Source organism: Rousettus aegyptiacus, unplaced genomic scaffold, assembly GCF_014176215.1.
Source record: "Rousettus aegyptiacus isolate mRouAeg1 unplaced genomic scaffold, mRouAeg1.p scaffold_m13_p_1, whole genome shotgun sequence".
In the NCBI taxonomy this organism is placed as follows: domain Eukaryota; kingdom Metazoa; phylum Chordata; class Mammalia; order Chiroptera; family Pteropodidae; genus Rousettus; species Rousettus aegyptiacus.
In genome coordinates this window covers 68,902,238-68,926,613 of record NW_023416284.1, presented here as the reverse complement: position 1 = coordinate 68,926,613, position 24,376 = coordinate 68,902,238, and the positions used below count along the sequence as shown (strand labels likewise).

The 24,376-nt window shown below is 39.2% G+C and overlaps 1 protein-coding gene across 3 annotated transcripts in view; it reads left to right on the top strand.

The window, feature by feature from the left end:
* CDKAL1 (CDK5 regulatory subunit associated protein 1 like 1) overlaps positions 1-24,376 on the top strand; it is a 626,461-nt gene that overhangs the window by 547,188 nt on the left and 54,897 nt on the right. The window contains exon 16 of one of the 3 annotated variants that reach the window (XM_036229005.1): positions 16,618-17,531. The exons of 1 other annotated variant lie outside the window; for it this stretch is intronic. In XM_036229005.1, the coding sequence (XP_036084898.1) occupies positions 16,618-16,809 (192 nt within the window). In that variant the 3' untranslated portion in view covers positions 16,810-17,531. Of the gene's footprint in view, positions 1-16,617; positions 17,532-24,376 lie in introns of those variants that run through there. One more of the 3 variants, XM_036229004.1, reaches the window with a different exon arrangement.

Below are 24,376 nucleotides of genomic sequence, written 5' to 3'. Positions count from 1 at the left end.
AAGAGAAAGGACACAAATAAACAAAAGCAGGGATGAAAGAGGGGAAATTACAACTGACATCGCAGAAATACAAAGGATCATGCAAGAGAACTATGAAAAACACCAAATTTAATAGCCCAGAAGAAATGGACCAGTACTTAGAAAAATAGTATCTTCCTAGACTAAATCAAGAACTGGAAAATCTAAATAGACCAGTCAGCAGTGTGGAAATCAAAAACCTACCAAAAAGTAAAAGTCCAGGACCAGATGGTTTTACCAGTGAATTCTACCAAACATTCAATGAAGATTTAATACCTATTCTCCTAAACTCTTTCAAAAAATCGAAGAGGAGGCAATACTTCCCAACTCATTTTATGAGACCAGTATTGCTCTAATACCAAAACCTGGTAAAAATAACACGAAAAAAGAAAACTACAGATTGATATCTCTCATGAACACAGGTGCAAAAATCCTAAATAAGATACTAGCGAGCCAAATACAGCAGCATATTTAAAAGATTACACACCATGATCAAGTGGGCTTCATCCCAGGGTCACAGGGTTGGTTCAACATATGCAAATCGATTAATGTGATATACCACATAAACAAATTATAAAGTAAGAATCATATGATCATATCAATAGATGCAGAAAAAGCCTTTTACATGATACAGTATCCATTAATGATCAAAACACTTAACAAAATTAGTGTAGAAGGAAAGTACCTTAACATAATAAAGGCCATATATGACAGACCCTCAGCCAACATTATACTTAATGGTGAAAAACTAAAAACCTTCCCTCTAAGATCAGGAACAAGGCAAGGCTGTCCACTATCGCCACTACTATTCAATATAACATTGGAGATTCTAGCAAGTGCACTCAGGCAAGAGAAAGATATAAAAAGCATCCAGATAGGAAACTAAGAAGTCAAACTGTCACTATTTGCGGATGACATGATTCTCTATATAGAAAACCCTAAAGACTCCACAAGAACACCGCTAGAAACGATAAACAAATACAGTAAAGTCTCTAGATACAAAGTCGACATCTGAAAATCCATAACATTCCTATAGTCTAATAATGAAGTGTCAGAAAAAGAAGTGGAAAAAATAATTCCTTCTGCAATTGCAACAAAAAGAATAAAATACCTAGGAATAAATTTAATTAAGCATGTAAAGGACTTACATAGTGAAAACTACAAGACTCTATTAAAAGAAATCGAAGAAGGTACAAAGAAATGGAAAGATATTTCGTGTTCTTGGATTGAAAGAATCAACATAGTTAAAATGACCATATTACCTAAAGCATTATACAGATTTAATGCAATCCCCATGAAAATCCCATCAGCATTTTTTAAAGAAATGGAACAAAAAATCATCAGATTTATATGGAAACACAAAAGACCCCGAAATGCCAACACCATCCTGAGAAAAAAGAATGAGGCTGGAGGCATCAGTCTGCCTGACTTTGAATTATACTACAGAGTGAGAGTAATCAAAACGGCATGGCGATGGCAGAAAAACAGGCACAAGGACCAATGGAATAGAATTGAAAGTCCAGAAGTAAACCCATATTTATAGGGGCAAATAATTTTCAACAGAAAAGCCGAAATCATACTGGAGAAAGGAAAGCTTCAATAAATGGTGCTGGGGAAATTGGAAGGCCACTTGAAAAAAAAAATGGAACTAGACTGTTGTCTATTACCACATACCAAAATTAACTCAAAATGGATTAAGGGCCTTAATATAAGACCTGAAAAATAAAATGCATAGGAGAAAACATAGGGACTAAACTCAAGGACCTTGGACTTAAAGAGGATTTTATGAACTTGACCTCAAAGGCAAGGGAAATAAAAACAAAAATAAATGAATGGGACTACATTAAACTAAAAAGCTTCTGTTCAGCAAAAGAAATTGTCAGCTAGGTAAAAAGATGACCATCCAAATGGGAAAATATATTTGCAAGCAACACCTCTAATAAGGGCCTAATATCCAGAATATACAAAGAACTCAAACGACTCAATAACAAAACAAAACAAAACAAAACAAAAAAAAAACCCACAAATGATCCAATCAAAAAATGGGCAGAGGACCTGAACAGACACTTCTCTGTAGAAGACATACAAATGGTCAACAAATATATGAAAAGATGCTCCACATCACTAGCTATTAGGGAAATGCAAATCAAAACCACAGTGAGATACTATCTCACAACTGATAGAATACTGTAATCAACAGGACAAGTAATAACAAATGTTGGAGAGGATGCGGACAAAAATGAACCCCCATACACTGCTGGTGGGACTGCCAGTTGGTACAGCCACTATGGAAAACAGTATAGAGGTTTCTCAAAAAACTAAGAATTGATCTACCATGTGATCCAGAAATCCCTCTATTGAGTATTGAAATCCACTATCCGAAAAGATATTTGCACCCCGATGTTCATAGCAGCACTATTCACAGTGACCAGGACATGGAAGCAACTGAAGTGTCCTACGATAGATGATTGGCTAAAGAAGCTGTGGTACATATATATAATGGAATATTAGCCATAAGAAGAGATGAAATACTGCCATTTGCAACAACCTGGATGGACCTCGAGATAATCATGCTAAGCAAAATAAGCCAGACAAATAGTTGAAATCATGTGATACCATTTATATGTGGGATATAAACCTAACAGCAACAAATGAATAGGATAAACAGAGACTCAGGGACATGGACAATGGACTAGTGGTTACCAGAGTGTAGGGGGTAGGAGAGGAGGGAAGAAGTAGACAGGGTTAAGGGGGTCAAATATATAGTAGCTGAAAGAAACTGGACTCTGGGTGGTAATCACACAATAGAATATATAGATGTCAAATTATAATGAAAAATATATAATTGTATAACCAATGTTACCCCAATAATGTATTTTTTTAAAAAAAGGAAGCCCCATTTATGAAGGCTGGTATATTTTGCTTCATTCACTTCTTTGTGTTACTGTCTAGAGCAGTGCCTGGCATGGAGCAAATGCTTAGTAAATGTCTGTTGAATGAATTGAATGAACGAACGAACGAACAAACGTGTGATGGAGATGTATGTACATCCCTTACTAAAAGAGATTGCAGGACCAAATATCTGGTTATTCTATAGTATCAGTTAGCTATACTATAAATGCCTCATGAAACCACAAAACCTTAGTAAAGTTTAACTCAACCAGACTTACTCATGCATCTGCAGTCAACTGTAGGGTACCTGAGCAACTTCTCTAATCTTGGTGGGGCACACTGACATGCCTGGTAGTTCAACTGGCAGATCTAGATGGCCTCAGCTGGGACTGCTTGGATGAATCCATCCTGTTCCATGGATCACATCCTATCACAGGCTAACCTGGGTATGTTCTCATGGTGAAGGCAGAGGAAAAAGAACAGCAAACAAGTGCTTTTCAAGCCTCAGCTTGCTTTGTGTTCAGTAACATCTGACTGGCCAAAGAAAGTCACATAGTCAAGACCAGGGAGGGCACTACGCAGTTATGTGATAGAAAGCACAGACACGGGAGGTATGAAGAGTTGGGGCCATTCATTTATTTCTACCATACCTGATGAAAGCCTATCTTTTTTGCTCCTGAGCTGTTCATCTTTCCACCCTTTTTCTATAGCCCCACAAGAACTCACATTCTTCTTCAACCTTAGATCCAGTCATTCCAGCTCTACAACTCAGTGTCTTGTTTTTAGATATTGAGTTGTAGAACTGGAAGATTTGGATCTAGTTTTTGTGGGATTTGTTTTGTTTAGTTTTGTTTAGTTTTGTTTTTAATGCATTTTTTACATGAAGAATCCAAAAGCTAAAAGTTAGTAGAAGTTAAGCGAGTTTTCTCATGGTCTTCTATGAGGAAGTTAAGTACTCTAGAGCAGTGGTCCTCAACCCCTGGGCTGCAGACACCAGTACTGGTCAGCAGCCTGTTAGGAACTGGGATGCACAGCAGGAGGTGAGTGGCAGGTGAGCAAGTGAAGCTTTATCTGTATTTGCAGCTGCTCTCCAGCACTAGCATCACTGCCTCAGCTCCGTTCTAGATCATCAGGCATTAGATTCTCACAAGAGCACTGGTCCCTGAATCCAAAAAGTTTGGGGACCCCTGCCCTAGAGTATGGTGCTGTTCTTTGAAGTTTGTGTACCCAATAAATCAACTAAACATTATCACCCTTGGGGACTGTGGTAGGCAGAAAAACAGGCCCCAAAGATGTCCAAGGTCCAAATGCCAGGAAGCTAAGAATATGCTAAATTATATGGAGGGGACGGGGGATTGAGTTATGGATGGAATTAAATTTACTAATCAGTTGACCTTAAAGAGATTATTGTGGATTATCCAGGTGGACCCAGTATAATCAAGATAGTCCTTAAAAGGAAAAGGGCAGCAGGGGTGGAATCAGAGGTCAGAGTGATGGGAATGCTGATGTTTGAAGATGGAAGGGGGTGGTCAGGATCAGAGGAATGCAAGCTGGAACAGTCAAGGAAATGGATTCTCCCTCGAGCCTCAAGAGAGAGGGCACCTCTCTTGATTTTAGTCTAATCAGACTCAGACTGCTGAGCTCCAGAACTGTAAGATGATAAATTCATGGTTTTAGCCAGTTTGTGGTAATTTGTTACAGCAGCCTTAGAAAATGAACACAGGAACTGATCTTATCCTGTAGAATCCAAGTAAAAACTGTGATGTGTTATTGGCAACTGAATGACTGTTTATGTTTCCACATTAGCCAGTAATTTCATAAAAAGTGGAGGTGGATGCCTTAGGAATTGAGAGATAGGAAAGAGGAAGTGGTAAAAGAGAAGAGGTAAATTAGTTACTGAGCCCATCGAAGATAAGAAAGCAGTTTTAGAGAGACAGCTTGAAGAGTTAATGTCCTCAAGAAGTCCTGGCCCTATAGCTTGAGCCCCACCATCTGGGGCAACTTTTTCTACCTTTGACAATCCCTTCTTCCCTCAGAGCAGGCAAATGGAGAGAGTGAGAAAGATGGAAGCCACAGATTTGTGTAACCTAATTTCAGGAATGACATCCTATCATTTATGTGTTTTTAATTAGAAACAAGTCAGTAAGTTTAGCCCATCGTCAAGGGAAACATATTACACAAGAATGTGAATACCGGGAGACAGGGATTGTTGGGGTCATCTTAGAGGCTGCCTTCCACTCTTATAGTCATTTACATTATTTAATATCTTAATCTTCTCCCAATTATTTTAAGAAGCTTTCAATAGAATTATTATTGTTTACTTTTTAAAAACTGTTTGTATTCAAAGTAGAAATAGAAAGGGAGAAAGGGCATGCCTTGGAATAAGTTTTTGGAAGAATGCATAATAGAACTTCGGAAATGATAGGAAAATAAGTAGAGACATGAACTTTATTCAGGTGGCTGAGTTTAGCGTAATTATAGTATGAACCATGGGATTTTTCTTAACTAGTTTATTTGAATTTTCCAAGCTGAATAATTGTTATGGTGATATACAAGCAACATTTTTTTTCTTTTTAGCTCATCATTTATGAGACAGAACAAAGCACCTGCCATCTCCTTTATTCATTTTATGCAATTCATGAAGTGATGATAAAACCACATCTCCAATGTCATTGAAAATGATACTTAGAACAGGATAGAGAGGGTCGCATCGTAATAGCAGTTAACATACACATGGCCCCTGTTTCATTTAAAGCACAAACATCTGCCAACACACTCTCTCATGGTTACCTAGTTGGAAGAAATCTTTAGGAGTAATTATTTTGAGTGAATTGATTACTTAAAGATTAACTTCAGTACACCCAATTGTTATGTTCATCAATATCCTAGTTCACAGCTTCTTGTATACACTCCATGGGATGAGGATGTTTTGGGTTGTGATTTAAGAGATTATTGAAAGGACTTCATCATCAGTAAAGCATCTTGACCAAATTCACTTTTTCTTCCCTGCACGCCTATGGAGCAGCTTTAGTTTGTATTAATGCTTATCTCCAGCCAGTAATTCGGAATAGATGGGTTCAGATTTCTGCCACTATCATGAACATCGTGATTGCAGTCTTCATAGTTCTAAGTGAACTTCTTGGTTCCTTGTTTATTCCAAGGCGCTGTGTGTCTGTATGTGTGTACATACTTGTCTATACATCTATGCCTGATATTTATTTATCAGAAGAGAGACCTATATAAGTTCTAGAGTAGTTTTCAAACTCTGATGTAGTAAATAAATAACTTGGGTTTTCCTTAAGTATGGCTAGTAAGAAAACCTTCTCTGTTTTGCCTTCTCTTTGGAGAAAAGAATTTTTAGTAACAAGAGGTAAAAATAAATGTATCTCCAGCTAGGATGCCAGATCTCTGATAACATACCTTTTGGCCAAGCTTGCAACCTCTCATTTTCTGTAGACCAGGGAGGTTATGTATAAACAGATGACAATGTACTACTGTTGGCGAACATTTTTATACTCTGTTATTTATCCTAGATCTGATTCTCCTGCCCTACCCTTCCCCCCTTATTTTGGTAAATGTAATGTGTTGAAAATTAAGAAAGTGTAAACTCTTTTGAATGGACATTGGTGCTAAGTTACGGATGAAGAAGGTTAAAGAAGATGACTGTATTCAGATAGAAGCCCACCACTAGAGGACTGGGAAGGCATTACAAGCACTGAGCAGCCCTTTGTTCATTTCTTGTTTTGGGGGACAGATGGAGCAGTTTGTGTTAGGGATGCTTACCTTAAGAGGTGCTTCCTTAAATTTATATCTTAGGGAGTAAAATGCACATAGGATGGATAGCTTTGTGATATGAAGATAATTTTGTATTCAAAGTAAACTCTTCAAAAGCAGAAGATTTTGAAGTTTGTTTTTTTTTCCTGATACACTACGTAATGTATATTTTAAGAAAATCTTGCATTGATTATAAATTTGGTTTCAATAGATTTTCTGAATAGGCTATATGTTCAGGCTCAGTTAAAAAAAAAAAAAACAATTCTGAAATCTCATTTATCTTGAGTTATGAGCCATCAAACGATTTTTTCTTTATCCCCGTTAGCATCCACTCTAAGCTCTAACAGTGCCTCTGAGCCATCAGAAAAATTTACACATAAGAAGTATTTTGAATCCATTAAAAGAAGTTGGGAGCTTAAGAGTCGTTTTCATATCTCTTGAGTCGGATGAATTGAGATCTTACACAAAATAATAATTAGGTGATGGGTAGATGCCAAGCCTTGGTTTTTGATATGATTATCTCTTTCTTTCATTTAGCACAGTTCAAGTTAGAAGGTTGAGAGATCTCAAAGAGAAGGATCACTAAGACTATGCAGGAGCACATTGGATCTTTTCCTTTGGTGAACGTCAAGGCAAAATTATTCAGACTATAATCTGCAAAGCATTTGATCATGTGGAAGATAGTTTAATAATTTATGTTTGGCCTTATTCACAAAGCCTTGTTTACTCTATCACCAAAATAAGATTAGAAACCAAGGTTATAGTGATTTGTGTATGTGTGTATGTTCCAGTTTAAAATATCTTCTTTGCAATTTCAATGACTTGATAGCAATTACACATTTTAGGGGAGAAGGGGAGAGAAACATTACATTTGACTAATGCCTGATTTATAATTGCTCATGCCCAAAAATGATACAGAAAGGCTTATCAGTATTGTGCTGTCATCATGTAATTCTGTGACAGAGGTTTTAAAATGTAAATATTCTCCCAAAATAAAGGAAAAAATGAATTGACTCCAAATTTAATTTGTTGATCCTGTTACATGCCGGTATGCCAATAATGCTGATAGACAATGCATGTTACATTATTTAGACTTTAAGAACTAGAAAATACTAACATTCTTGGACTGGAGATAATTAGGCACTCCTAGTGGTATGATATTAAGATGCTCCCAGTTTGAGAAAGTAGCTTGGCCCGCTTTATTCCCTGGATAGGCTGGTGTCTGGTAATGACACTAAGCACAGGGCCGAGGTTGTCTGTCAATTCGAAGAAGGGAGCTGGCACATGGGAATCGATTGCAGGGCCCTGGCAACACCTGCAGGTGTCAGGGACAGAAAGAGCTCATTTAGAAGCTGCACTGCAAGATGGGAAGACAGGTGGCAACTCTCTTACAGGGATATCTTTTATTTGAGCAGAACCAAACCAACTGTTCCTCATTAAAACACATTTTGCAACATGTTCTAATGTGATCAGATCAAGTATGTGTGCGTATGTTCAGAGAAAGCTCAGCAATGTGCCATCTACAGGTCACATTTACAAAGTCTCAACATGGCTCAGAACTGCAAGACAGGTAGTGTGAATTGTGTCTGCATGACCTGAGGCTTGCTTTCCTGGAACGCCCTTCTGTAGAGAAACACAAAATAACACCATTACCTCTGTGACGTAATACAGCAATAAAGTGGGTAAAATCTGTTATGTATAGATCTTGATTCCGATGGTCATTTTAATAATTATATAGTGCCTTGATTTTTCTTATTTCTTTATATTACATTATAAATGATATGTTACTACCAAGGCTGAATTTAGTATGACTAAAACCAAGCCTCACGTCTGCTTCACCGTTTGTACCTACTGGCTGTGAATTAGGTGGGTACTTGAAGTTGGGATTAACTCATGTTAACCTCTCTCCTTGAAGCATTAGGGGAGAGGATGCACCTAGAGTACTTAGAGACCTGCTGGGCACATGGCGAATGTTCCATAAGCCTTGCTTCTTCTACTTCGAACTTTTACATGGAGACTGTCCTCCACATTTCTTGTTGGATCTTTATGCTTCTGGTCCTTTGGCCATATGACACATTATAATTTATAAATATTTTTGACGAGGAGGAGGAACTGCAGAAGAAGCCTCTGAACAGCATGATTTTCTTCCATTGGAAGTCCAGGCCCATCCAGCTCCCCAGAAAAGGATACTTGAAATTCTATGAAAATATATCTATAGAATGCAAAAGAACATTTGGAAATGCAAGTATCCCCTCAGAGGACATAGATTGACCACCTCTAGGTACCCTTTCCTTCAAATCTGTTTCTTTTGGCTGAAAGAGCTATGAGTAGGACAAATATGGGTGGTCCTGGAGGCTCATTTTCTTAGCAGGCAGCTACCTCAGCAGGTCTCCATTAGCTCAAAGAAAGGAAAAGGCCTTAGCAGAGGCTGAGCCCTGGTGTTTTGTGTCTTCCTTCACCAGGAAGCTTTAGGTCACAAGCCATACAGTCACCAGGAGGTGCCTTGTGCCCCTTGCCTGTAAATATGAAGAGCATTGGGCTTCTGTTGGAGCTTGTTCTCTCATGCAACTCGTGCAGCTAGTTCAGCTCTGCCTGAACTGAGCACACTTTCTGGTGGGATAATGAGATCTTGGGGAATCGCATATGCTGTAAGTGATAGGCACAGCGATGTGCCCCTTCCCCACAAAAGATGGTCACATCCTAATGCCACAAACCTTTGAATGCGTTACCCATACAGCAAAGGGGACTTTGAGGTTGTGATTAAAGATCTTGAGATGGGAAGATTATCCTGGATTATCCAGCTGGGTCCAGTGTAAATCACAGGGCACTTATAAAAAAGCTTATGCTAGTGGGCTTGAAACTGGGAGAAAGGACAACAAGCCAAAGGATGCAGGCGGCCCCTAGAGGCTAGGTAAAGGGCAAGGAAACAAATTCTCCCCTAGAGCCGCCAGAAAGAATGCAGCCCTGCCAACACCTTGATTTTAGAACTTCTGACCTCTATGCTTGTAAGAGAATAAATTTGTATTGAGACCCTAGGTTTGTGGTAATTTGTAAAGTAGCAATAGAAAACTGTTACGCCATGCTGCTTCTCTGCTCGTAAGTTTTCCCAGTCATGCTATATTATGTTTATATTGTGTCTCATCAGTGATGTTTGACTCTGTGTCCCATCTACCTGACAATCTAATACAATACAAGACTAGGTAAATGGCAATTCATTTGGAAAGATTATTTGCCCACATATATCTATGTGGTACAAAAGAACAGGTAGAAGTGCAAATATCCTTTCAACTAACATTGTCCCCTCCTCTGTACTGGGCCCTGGGCATCCATTGGAGAGTCAGGCCGGCCCTGCTCAGAAGTAACACACACAGAATCGTGCAGGAGATGGAAGTGGACAGGCCATTCACTACCATTGGCAAGTGCCTTGATGAGGGCCAGCCAACAGGACACACAGCCCCACAGAGGGGGAGCACCTAGCCCATCTTGAGCTCTCTGCTGTGAGAGAGGTTTTCCCACAGGAGGTCCTGAGTGACTGGGTCCTGAGAAAACAGTTAGAAGAGAAGGCAGGGACCGGGTAGTGGGTAGAGGGGAGATGGCTAGTTCAGGCAAAGTTTAGAGTAAGGGCAGAAAGGTTTTATGTAGAGTTGTGGGCTTGACAGTGACTTTTTTCTTTCCTTTCTAGTTTCCTTGAAAATACCTTTACACCAATATTATATATTGAAAGAAAAAGCAGATACAAAAATGGGCCCTTGGCACATCTGACAGTTGAATCCTTCATAAATTGTGGAATCCAGGTTTCTCTTCTTAAATGGGATGGTTTTAGCTAAGAGCCTTTCCAAAAGGCTCACCCTACAGATTGAGGGCCCAGGAAGTAAGAGATGCTGACTTCATTGTAGGTATAACTTCTCCCTCATGGAAGAGTACTTGTGAGGATGGTATGGGACTTTATCATCTCTGAACTGTTGCTGAGTGCCATGGGAGGCCCTGGCCTTTTCTGTTTTCAAAGCCACACTCCTGGAATGAAATAAAATAGTAGCCCTTTATTTAAAGCTTCTGTATTCCAGGCCCTCTACCAAGGCTCTGGGCATGTTATTTCGAAGCCTTTCATCAACATCTTAAGGTAGATATATTGGTATTCCTACGGCACAGAAGAGGTGACTAGGGTTGAGAGAGTATAAACCACTTGCTCAAGGTCACAAAGCTGATGAATGTCTATTCTTGGGTTCAGTTTCTGGTCTGGCCAAATTTGAAACCCTTGCTTGTTCATTATACTGTGTGCCTCCTGATATCTGTAAGGAACAAAAGTAGCTTAAATCAATTGACCATATTTGATAAGCAAATAAAATAGTGACATTGAAATTTTGCGAAAAGAATATCTGAGGCAGTGTACACATTCCATGAGAACCACAAAATACCATTGAATATGTTAATCTTATTTGAGTTTTAAATGAAAGACACTTAATATGCATATCTTATTTGATCCTCATAACAACCCTTTGACATGCAAATACTAATAGTATCTCCATTTTACAGGTGATTTTTTATGGAGGCAAAGAGAGGATAAATCATTTGCCCAAGAATCCTCAGGTAGAGCTGGGGTTAGAGCCCAGGCACTTACTACTCCCATTTTTGCCTCAGGGCGTTAAATGTGCTCTAGTTACTAGCTTGTCTTTCCTGTCCCCTACAATATGCATATAACTGCTAGAGAAAGGGGAAATAATTAGAGATGGGCTATTATTACCATCAAACCAGACTGTTTTTCTCTTTTGGCTTCATTTACCTTTAACTGACTGAAATCTGATCCCTAAAGTTTCTGAACCTCGAAGTTGTTTTAGTTTTGGTATATATGCTTGGTTCTAATTTAACAAGATTTACTAGTTTAATAGGATTTTATAAACTATACTTTTGAAAATTAGAACATTTTTAAGAATTAGCAAGTTAGGGAACAGTGAGATTTTCAAAGGGAGGGAAAAAAGCCCATGTTTACAAAATTAACACTTTTTCAGTGTAGCCTGAGTCTCCTATCACTCAATAAATACATGGATCTTTTTGACTGAACAAAAGTCGTATCCTTGTTTCAAATTTCTGCTTTGAAAACGGCATTTCTAAATGAAATTCAGTTTCTTAAAGATTACAAGTCTGAGAGTTGATGGCCGGTTAGTCACATTAAGCAAAAAAATCTCACATTTGGTGTGTGATAGTGTGAGAGATACAAGTGCATCTTGAATTTTAGGAATTAATAATTTCGCTAATGTTTAGGAGGTTTAGGGAAGATCCAAGCCTTTTGTTTACCTTCCAGAACTATTACCATACTAAATTTTTCTCTAAAGTCATTTATATATTATTATATATGTTGTGTGTGTGTGTAAATTTTTTTTTACTGTTGGTTATTTATCATCTCTTTACTAAAGGCACTTTTTATTTTCATTACATTATGAGAATGCTGCATTATTTTCTATTCACGAAAGCTGCTTCTAACAGTATGGAAATCTGCCCTAGTTGTACATTTAGATATTTGAGTGTCTTGGACTTCATGAGAAAATCCTTGTATTTCTTGTATTTCTAAATTACTTTTCCTTCTGTATCATAGTGGCAGTGACAATTGAAATGTACAAAGCTAGCTGCCTGCTGAAAACTGTCATCTGAGAAACTTTTTTTCAGCCTTATATTTTAAAACATATCCTGAAACTCCTTTAATCAAGACCTTGAATTGGCAAAAGATGAAGTAATAAAAGAAACAGTGCGCTGGAGACAGACTACATTTTCCGTCTTCTCTCTTGTCAGGCTCCCACCTTGATCTTGAGGAGAGTGGCAGGTCAGAGGGGTGCTTGTGGCTGCATATGCATGCTGCTGCTCTCCATGTGATTCTCAGATTCAGACTCGTCCACTAGGAACAGGAGAGAGGCTCAGCACCAGAATACTTTTTTGGCTCAGTTATGTTCAAATGTATTAAAAGTTGGAGAGGCGAGGTGGGGGGGAATCAGTGCCCAAGGAAAAACGACTAAGTTGGACACAACCACAGATAATACACTACGGTAGTTTAGTAGGTAACCTACATTTTGAGCAAAATTTTATGGCAAATGAGTTGAAAGGAGGTGGAGAAATTTTGTGAAACTCTCATCAAATGCTGAGGGGTTTTTTTCCAGCTGAGAGCACAGGCAGGGTACCTGTACTGCAGCTTTGTGAAGCAGAATGTAACAACCAGCTGCTTAATGCTTTAAGACTCCCCCAGGCCTGCGCGGTTTAGCCTGACTCCTGGCCTGGCACCAGTGATCACCAAGTGGCAGCTTTTTGAATCACAGGCACAGAACTGAGGTCAGTATTCAGGGGTGGGGCAGAGGTGGGTTTTCCCCAAAGCCAATAGAGCTTAAGTTTCAGGGCCTCACACTTTGAGGGGCCCCTTCCAAGACCCTCTACCTAATTTTCTGTGTGTGTGTGTGTGTGTGTGTGTGTGTATGTAGTTTTTTTTTTCACGTCTCACAATACCTGTATGCACTCCTGGATGAGGGTGTCTGTGACCGTCCTAAAGTCCTGTGCAGAAGTGTGAGTGGAGCATGTGTGCATGCGTCATAGGCACGTCCACGTTTTTCTCTGGGGAACTGTCTATCGTCTTCACCAACTTCTCAAAGCCGTATGTGACCCAAAAATGTTAAATTTGGACCTAGGGGAAATCGATCAGCCTTTTAGTTCTGGTCTTATAAACCCAAACTGGAGAAGTTATGGTTTAATTGCTAGAGACAGCAACTCATGACTCATGTAGAAAAGTGCCCTGAATATATCACTGGAGGCATTGGTCACCAGAGACATAGATAGCCATGTTTTTGATCAGTCATATCTCATCTGAAATACACACCCTCATATTCACTTATTCATTCCCTCATTTATTCATTTCTAAGCACAAAGTACCCCCTCTATACCTGCAGCTGTGCCGGTTCCAAGAATCCAGAGGTGAGTTATGCAGCCTCGTTGCTTTTGAGGAGCTCACACGGCCTCTGTCATTTTAGCTGAAGGACCGCATTCTTTCCCAAGGCTGCTGTATCCATATGAGTACTGGCCATGAGACCTCAAGGTTATTTTTAATCAATTGAAATGAAAGCTTGTCAACATAGTCCCAGTTCTAAAATATCATGCAGAAAGTCTCGTAAGACAGCAGTCTCCCAAGACTGGGGCCCCACCCTGGCCCCCTGCCTCAGGGAAGCCAGCTCTGTCTGTCCAGCTGCGGGCCTCCTGGCTGAGAGCTCACAGGGCAGGGGCACCAGCAGGGCGTCCTGAGGCCCAAGTACCTGAGGAGCACAGAAATAATAATAATTTGGCTGCCATCAGGCTGAGAGACTTACCCTTGGTGGTTAACAGCTTTATTAATTTTGCAATTAGTCTCCTACGGTCAAAGCAAGAATTTTTCCACATTTATCACATGTAAAGATTAGCGGGTGAAAATTGGGCTGTAAAAGTCATCTTTATTTCCCCATTCCTATTCTTCGTACCTCTTATCAGCCACGTGTCTAAACTCAAATCCTGTTGATTGTACATCGAAGATCTGTTGTTCCCTTTCCATGATTTTGCCATCATCGTCTCCTGCCTCTTCTATTGCCACAACTCACCACTGGATTCTCTGCCCTGTTCTCTTCGCTCCCCTCAACCCACGCTCCACATTCCTGCCAGAGCTACCTCCCTGAAGTGCAGTTCCAATGCTTCTGTGCACGGTGAGCTGCACCTCCCCACTTGTGACACAGAGGCCAAAGGTGTCACCAGGAGGTTGCTAGAAAGCTTGAAAGGGGAGAATAAGATAAGTGAAATGGCTGTTCAGAGACATTTTGTGCTTCCGTGGACACGCCCTGTGATGTGCGGCCTCTGCGTTGCCCCCATCCTCCCACCTCCCGCCACGTTAACTTCCATGCAGTGTTTCCCTTCCCACACCCACCCCTGGCTCTCGGCGTGTTATTCAGGTTCCAACTGGGCAGGCACTGATTTTAAAGCCTGTACATAAGGTGGAAATCTTAAATAATGGAATCAAAATTACACTTTGAAACACCAGAACCACCCTGAGAGTGGCCAGGTTTCCCTCCTCTTCGGCACACACCCACAAAAAAGCGTTGGGGAACAGAGACTACCAAAAAGTAATGTAGTCATGTCTCCTAGCTTCTTATGCTCCCTTCAAGACGGGTTTTCCAACCTTTTCCACAGAGAAAATAATAGTAATTGCATGACACGCCAGGGTAAATGGAGGGACTGCATGTGGGAAGTGGATACCTCTAGCTACCCACCCAGACCCCTTCCGGCTCCCCTGAGGATTGGGGCAGACTTCGTACAACAGTGGCCCAGGTGGAAATCTCTTTCCTAAGGGATATGTTCACTGAATAAAATGGCTTCCATGGTTTTTTCTCTGTCATTTTTTTCCCACTGAGTTCATATGCTTGTATCTTGAAAAGCTGGACACATTTGTGGTATGACTCCACTTGACTGTAAGTTCTACCCTTCTTGAATTCTGCCTTGATCCTCCATGAACACTGTCTCTCCCATTAGTTACTGTATAATCTGGAAAATTATGAACTTGGTCTGACCCTTCAAGGAAAGGGACTGTGACTTATACCCAACTGGGGCCACCTGGCCTATGGCGGGTATTTGAATGTGCCTCTGCTGAAGGAGTAAATAAATGATAGCTCCCTATTACATTAAACTAACAAGCTTCTACCTGAAAAGGAAACAATCAACAAAATGAAAAAGCAACCTTTTCTGAATGGGAGAAAATATTTGCAAATTATGTACCTGATATCTGATAAGGGGTTAATATCAAAAATTTATAAAGAACTCAACTCAATAGCAAATAATAATAATAATAATAATAATTCAAAAATGAGAGAATCTGAACATTCTTCCAAAGAAGACAGACAAATGGCTAACAGGTATATGCAAAGATGTTCAACATCACTCATCATCAGGGAAATGAAAATCAATACCACAATGAGCGATTACCTACACCTGTTAGAATGACTATTATCAATAAGATAAGATATAATAAGTCTTGTCAAGGATATTGTGAAAAGGAAATCCTTGTGCACTGTTGGTGGAAATGTAAATTAGTGCAGCCACTATAAAAAACAGTATGGTGGTTCCTCAAAAAATTCAAAACAGCATACTATATTATGAAGCTAGTCCATTTCTGGGCACTTATCCAAAGGATACGAAAACACTAACTTGAAAAGATATATGCATCCCCCTCTTCATCGCATTATTTATAACAGCCAAGACATGGAAGCAACCTAAGTGTCCATTGATGGAAGCATGGATAAAGATGTGTGTGTCTGTGCAAAATACAGTGTTACTCAGCCATCAAAAACAAGGAATTCTTATTATTTATGATGACATGGGTGGACCTTGAGGGCATTACGCTAAGGGAAATAAATCTAACAAAGACAAATACTGTATGAACTCACTTATACGTGGAATCTAAAAAAACAAAGGAGAACGACAAAAATACTGAGCTCATACATGCAGAGAACAGATTGGTGGTTGCCAGAGATGGAGAGTTGAGGGATGGGCAAAATGGGTGAAGGGGGTCAAAAAAGAACAGACTTCCAGTTAAAAAAATAAGTGCTAAGGATCTAATGTATAGCATGGTAACTATAGTTAATAATACTATGTATATGCGAAAGTTGCTAAGAGGATAAATCTTAAATTTCTCACCACAAGAAAAATAAATTTGTAACTATATGTGGTGATGGATGTTAACTGGATTTATGGTGGCGATCATTTCACAGTATATATAAAACATCGAATGATTATGTTGTACACCTGAAACTAATACAATGGTATATGTCAGTTACATCTCAATAAAAAAAGTTCCTTCTAGAGACTCATTACTTAATTGATACCACAATAGGGTATTCTTTGCATTTCAAAATTTTTTTCCCCTCTATGTTTCTCTCTTTATAGGAATTCAGAAATAGGCTTGGGAATCACCTGAGCTCAGTATCCCACAGCTCCGCTGCAACTCAGCGAGATTCAGCAAGTTCCAGAATGGTGCTCCAATTGCAAAGGCTACATCAAGACTGCGCACTGAAGATGTCTGTGGGCCTGGCTCTGTTTGCTCTTCTTTTTGCTTTTTTTGTCAAGATCTATAATTAAAATGCAACTAAATGAAGCATCTGTAAAGAAGAATAAATTCCTAATTAAAATATTCGATGAACAGGAAAGTGACCACATCAGTTCTCAAAGGGCAGTAATTTATGCTGGTCTCACTGCCTCGTCTTCAGCCACACTCTTTAATGAGGCTCATCCTGTCCCACATGGGGTTGGGCTCATTGGTTATTTGACCTAAAAACTAATAACAGCTGTCATAGCATCTCTTTTAAATTAAGCTCCTTTTGGTTTATTTTTAGCAAAAAAAAATGCAAGTGGCTGCATCTTCTTTAAATCTCTAATCTTCCAGTCAGAACCTAATCATACAGTGGGTCTGGTCACCTTTCCCTTATGTGGGAAGAATTTTCAATTTTTAATAAACATTACTGAATGCATCTTCCTCTTCATGCTTTGTTTGGAGATCCAATGCTACAAACATCTTATTTTGTGCAGCAGATGTGTTCCTGAAAAGTTTATATCAAAACCTATTTTTAGACCTTTGAATTCTTTTGGAATGCACAGGCAGAGTCTGTCAGTAAAAGGACGTATGAGTAATCACCTACTTTAGTGCCCATAAACTTTCAAAGACTGGATTTATCTAAAACACGCTGTGCCCCTTTTCTGACATTTTTGATCAATGACATCCAATGTTTATTTCTGCTTGACATCGTTGACCTTTACTACATGGAGTGACTTCTTTCACAATAAAAGGAATTGTAATAAGCAAATTGTATGACTGTCAGAATTCAAAGAAGTTATTTGGTTTGTATCCACACAGGGCAATGAGGTGCCCTATGGTTACCATAGGACATTTTTCATCTTTATACCCATACCCCTGTTCAGCCCTTCCTTTTATCTCAAAATGTTTCAGCCTTTTCTGTGTTTTCTAAGGAATCCAAGTTAAAATTTAATCATGTCATCGGTGAGTTTAAGAGAAACCAAAATTTTAGTGTTAGTACATTTCTCCCATAACTTATATAAAAGGAAGTCATATCTAAAAAGCAAAGGGATCTGCCTGTACCCCCTCAGGAGTCCTGCACTGAAACATCCACTCTGGGTCACCCTGAATGCTCAGCAGGAAGAGGGAGAAGCACTGGCAGAGTCTAGGAGCTTCCAGGCACTTCCTTTCTTGAGATATATACAGTCATTTCTTTGTTAATAAACAAAGTGGTTTCTTGCGTGGTACATATTTTAAAAAACCTAGCAGAAGTGAAAATACCACTCAAAGCCTAGAGTCACACTATGGAGGACATAAGAAAAACTCTATATCTCTAACTGCAGACAAAAAGGCTTTTTCTGTTTCCCAAATCTCATTCCTTTCCTCTCACCCCCTCATCTAATTTTTCCCTCCTCTCTAGCTGTGTGTTTTTCACACCACTGTTCTCTTTCCTACATTTTTTCTTGCTGTAAGAGACACCCAGCTGTCCCAACAGCCCCACCGCTCCCTCACTGGACATGATAGGGGTTTTGAAGGATTATTTCAACTATACAGGATTCTCCCTATTCTGTCCCAGCAGTTATTTACCCCCATTTAGACTACAGCTCAACTCTGTTCTTTGTTCCAGAAGGTTAATTAGCCACTGCCCTGCATCAGGGAGCACATCGTACATATATCAGTCACAGTATTGGTGCCAGTTGGTGAGGACAGGGGCAGTGGTTTGGAAATCCAGCTTGCTTTTCTCCATGACCACCTGTTGGAGGGAGGAGAGAAGGGTGTGGTGGGTGTCAACGACACTGTTCTCTTGTGGACAGGACTCTGAATGCAACTGAGTCTGGGAGACATAAGGACAAGTGTGGTCGTTGGTAGGGCTGTCACCTCTCCAGCTCCTCTCCTTCCTGTCCAAAGTGCAACTGCACATCTTGGCATTAGTCCTCACCATGTGACCTGCTTTGGCCAGTGCAATGAGAGTGGAAGAATCATGTCTTTCTCTGGGACAGACATGTTCGAAGCCCATGTGCAGTCTGCCATGCGTTCTTCTCACTGCTGCAGTAACTGGATGCGCATTCCAGGGTGAAGCCGCCCTCAGCCTGGGGCCCCGAGTGAGTGCGAGGAGCAGAGCCCCCTGCCGGCATGTGTAAGATATGGGTCAAACCAAAAGGAGCTTTGTCGTGTTAAGCACCTGAGATTTGGGAGTTGTTAGAGCATAACCTTGGTCTATCCTGATTCATACAGAGTCACCCTTGCTAGGACAATTTGTCTGCACTTTGTAAACATAACTGTTGTGCTTTGTATTATATTTTCATGTTTTCCCTTAGTACCAAAATCCTTTTTTTTTTTTTTCAATGTGATCCTCTCTGCTAAAAAGGGAACTTATGAAGAGATCTGTCTTAGTCTGTTCAGGCTGCAATAACAGAATATCATAGGCTGGGTGGCTTAAACAACCACAGTTCTGGAGGCTGGGAAGTCCAAGATCAAGGTGCTGGCAGATTTGCTATCTCGTGAGGGCCCATCTCCCGATTCATAGGTAGCCACCTTCTGGCTCCATCTTCACATGATGAAAGGGGCAAGGGAGCTCTCTAGGTATCAGCTTATAAAGGCACTACTCCTGTTCATGAAGGCTTCACCCTCATGACCTACTCACCTTCCAAAGGCCCTACCTCCCACCATTATATTGGGGATTGGTTTTCGCATATGAATTTGGGGGTGGAGCACACACATTCAATCTATAGCAAGATTTTTTTTTTTTCAGTTCATTGGTCAATTTTTTTCTTAAGGTAAACTATTAGAGTAAAACATACAGATGAAAATGTACTTAAATCATAGGGAGACAGCAGATGGGTTTTCAAAACATGACGCACATTGTAATCAGTCCCAGTAGACTCCCCAAGTACCTTCCCAGACATTAATTCTACCCCCCAAAAGGTAACTACTATCCTTATTTCTAACACTGTAGATCGTTTGCCTGTTGAGGAACTTAGATAAATGGCATCACATAGCATGAGCTATTTCACGTCTGCCTTTGCTGAACATTACTTGTGAGTCACATCCAGGTGGTTGTATAGCAGTACATTCACTTTCATTGCTGAATAGAATTATGTTGTATGAATATACCACATTGTAGCTATTCTAGAGTCATTTCCAATTTTTTAGCTATTATGAATAATGCTACTATAAATGTGTTCTGATACACATATATAAGCATTTACGTGCTTAACATATATCTAGAAGTCAAATTGCTGAGTTGGGGCATTTGCACATGCTCAGCTTTAGTAAATACTGCCAAAGTACTTCCTGAAGTGGTTGTCCCAGTTAACATTCCCAGCAGCAGTATATGAGCGTGCTGGATGCCATCATTTGTTGACATGAACTCTGCCATTCTCCTCACTATTTCTCCTCTCTGTACCCTTAACATGCTTTGGCAGACCTTATCTACTGTCTCCTGCCCATGGGTCAGCCCTATTTTAATAATAATATTGATAACCATTAACTTTCTATCCCTCGAATGTGCCACATATCATGCCGTGCACTTTATAAGTGTTAATCAGTCCTGGGCTTGGGGGAACCTTTGGGATTGATATTATGATTACTCTCATTTTACTATAAAAAAAAAAAATCTAAAACTCACAAGATTAAGCAACTTGCACAGGACATAGAGCTACTAAGTCGTAGAGGGAGGACTTGAACACAGCCTGGCTCCAAAGCCTGTGCCCGCATGCTGTATGCTCTTCTTGCTCCCTTGTCCCTTGTCTTCCACCTAAACGTGACCTGTGACTACAGATGTGTATCTAGGATTGACCATGTAGATACCTGGGCTCTGGGAGAGCCCAGTCTTTCCCTCCACGTTGTCCTGCTCCAAGAATGTGCATATACTTGATGCACTTTTTATATTAAAAAGATAATCAAGATTTTCTTTATTTTGTCCCTTCTTCTTTCTTTTTTCCCTCTTCTCTTCTTCCCTCCCTTCCTTCTCTTCTTCTCCCCTCCCTCCTTTCCTTTTCTTTTCCCCCTACCCATCTGTTTCTCTCTCTCTCTCTCTCTCTCTCTCTCTCTCTCTCTCTCTCTCTCTCTCTCTCTCTCTCTCTCTCATGTCCCCTGCTTGATCAAGTACAAGATACTCAATAGGAGAACATAAAGAATTCTTTGAAAAAAAACTTTGCTTCACTGCTAGGAAAATGTGTCTATAATCATCAGGTTTCTATATATTGCCCAGTCAAAACATGCATTTCTACTGACTTTAATTCAGGTGGAAATTTCAGTGTATATCATGTCATGAGGAGAGAATATAAGTTAAAATGAAACTTCAAGAGCTTTTATCATTATGAAACAGACTAGAAAAAAAAATGAAAGTTTGGAGAAAAAGAAGGTAAGGAAAGAAAGCTTCAGAAGAGAAGAAAAGGGAAATGGGGGGGAAGATATTCTTAAGACTTGTCTGACAGGGACAGACCTCGAGATAATCATGCCAAGTGCAATAAGCCAGACAGAAAAAGTTGAAAATCACATGATATCACTTATATGTGGGATATAAACCTAAAAGCAACAAAGGAACAGGACAAACAAACAGAGACTTATGGACATGGACTAGACTAGTGGTTACCAGGGGGTAGGGGGGAGGTGAGAAGGGAGAGGTAAAGGGAGTAAAGGAGGTCAAATATGTGGTGACAGAAATCTAACTATGGAAGGTGAACACATGGTGTAAATATATATGCCTTACTGTTAAAGTGTACAGCTGAAACACTGGATTTTGTTAACCAATGTCACCATTAAAAAAATAAAATTAAAAAAAAAAAAAAGTCTTGTCTGAACCCTGACACACCCCAGGGTGTTTCGGTGACTTTACAGGAGCACTATGCGATATTTTAAATTTTTGAGAGAAACAGCAATATCTGTTAGATTCATGCAAACTGCTATGAGCTCAAACTAGTTTACAATTTCAACATTAGAATTCACAATGTTTTTGTGATGACACCCAATTTTTGAAAGACTGGATTTTCAGCGCTTTCTTCAAGTATCAACCGAAAATTGACATGGAACAAGAAATGAAGGTGATTTTATTCCAACTTTTGACAGTTGTGCAGTGCCCAACAGATGCATGCTTTCCATTAATAAATAACTGTAGTAATTTTAGAATGAAATAGAAATATTTTTCTTTCAATTTACATGTATTACTTCTTCAAACAGTTTTTACAAGATGTGAGGACATACATATTTATTAAGTTGCTAGGGCCTACCTACTTAGTAAACAGAATGGTTAGCTGTTTCTTTTGGCTTAGAGGTGCCATGAATTAAGAAAGCTTAGAACTTATGCTCTGTGGTACAACCTAATTTAGAGAATTCATGTCATATTTAATATGGGGTCCTAATCACTTCTCAAAATATTTTCCCCTTATTTTAAAATTAATTTATCAGCAGCACATGTTTGGCAAATTTACACTTGCATCACCATTGAGCTTGAATTTTATGGTGTTCAAACCATAAAATTTGAGTTAAGAAACTGTAAAGAAGTTAAGGATCTGAATCAACCAGATTCAGATCTCAGTTGTTTCCAATACAATTTTGAGGCAGATGGGGAAAGAGCAGATTTTTGACATCTGTAAAAGTTTGGTCTAAATTCCAGCCAGGCCAACTTCTCTTTTCGAGCCTTACCTGTAAAATACTAGCATAATTCCATTGTAAGGTCATAGAAAGACAAAATTAGCTCACCGTATATCAAATACTATGTCCTTTGCTCACATCCTTCCCTTTTGATACTTATTTAGCCATTTAAACATAGAAACCAATTTTATAAAGTTAGGTATTTCAAATTCAGATATTAACACGTGACCAGTCAAAAGAATTATATATGGAATAAAAAGATTCCTGCCTCAAGACTATAGTCTAATTCTAACAAATGCAGCAAAGAAAGAAAAATGCAAAGAAAATGGATTGCAGCTGTATTTGATGAGATCAAATTAATGAATGAATGGCATGGAGCACAGATTTGGGTGGCCAATCTTAGATCAAGAAGGAGGTTTTTCCATGGCCAAAGATGAAAGAGCAAACATTAATAGGGAGGCCTAGAAGTTATGCCTCCCCATCCTGCCTTGGGGGTAAAGGGAAGTGCAGACACTATTATTCTTCATTAGTTTTCTGTCAATTATTTCCTACCAGTACTGATTCCTAGAGCTCTGTAGCCAAAATATCCCAACTGTGTAGCAGTTGGAAGTTTCATTTGGTCGCTTATGGACTTCCTAGTTTATGGGCATCTGAATACACTTATGTGTACTGATGAGGCAAGTTACCAGAAAAAAAAATACACACACACACACACACACACACACACGCACACGCACACATGCAAAAAATCTTAGATCAAGGCAAGGTAAAAGTTGGAGTTCAGAAAAGCCTAAAGAACTAGGAATTTTAAATTTTGAGTTTTTCTCATCTGCTTTTAATATACCTTATTAATCCTAATAATTATAGATGTTATCCCAGATTGTCTGATTCCAAGGTCCAAGCTTTTAACTTCTGCTTTTACTTCAATGTCCATAAAGTGGAATAAAACACATGTGGTTTTTAAACAGACCCAAAGATTTTCAAATACTGTAGATATAAAGCATGTTGTTCACTTATGACTCATTATACTCGGGCCTAACCTTTGTGAATCAAAGCATATCAATCATCCACATAATGTATGTATAAGTAATGAATCTAATCACAAAGTACAGCCTACTCGTAAAGGAGTGTTATCTCCCTCAAAGCGTCACTTTGGAATGACTCTGATGACAATCCTGGAAGTTATTCCTAGTGCTATCTTGTGAATCTTTGCCCTTGTCGGAGAAATATGTGTGATAATCTCTAATCTTGAAGGTGTGATTTGTTCTAAAATTATCCAAAGTAATTTAAACGTATCTGGTGAGTGAAGCATGAGACTGAACTAGGTGTAGGATCCTTAGGAAAATTCTTTTTTCTGTCCTGGCCTTCTTAAGAAAATGCCTGGCAGCAAGACTTTCTTCTCTTAAACACTAGACTTTTCCCTGAACAACATGAACAAAGAAAAGTCCTGGACCAGATGGCTTCACAGGTGAATTTTACAAAACATTTAAAGAATAATTATTAAGAATCCTTCTCAAACTCTCAAAAAATGGAAGAGGAAGGAACATTTTCTAACTCATTCTATGAGGCCAGCATTATCCTGATATCAGAGCCTGACAAAGATATCAAAAGATAAGAAAATTGCAAACCAATATCTTACATGAATATAGATGAAAAAATATTCAACAAAATATTAGCAAATTGACTTCAACAGTATATTAAAGGAATTACTTACCATGACCAAGTGGGATTTATCCCAGGAATATAGGAGTGGTTGTTTTACATAAAATCAATATAATATAACACATTAATAGGACAAAGGGGGAGAAATGTGATCATCTCTATTGACTCGGCCAAGACATTTAACAAAATCCAACACCCTTTGTGACAAAAACCTCTTCGAAAACTAGGAATAGAGGGGAAGTTTCTCAATGTGATAAAGCATATTTATGAAAAACCTACAGCTAACACTATATTCTGTGGTAAAAGGCTGAAAGCTTGTTCCCTTAGGTCAGGAACAAAGCAAGGGTGCCTGCTTTTACTGTTGCTCTTCAACACTAT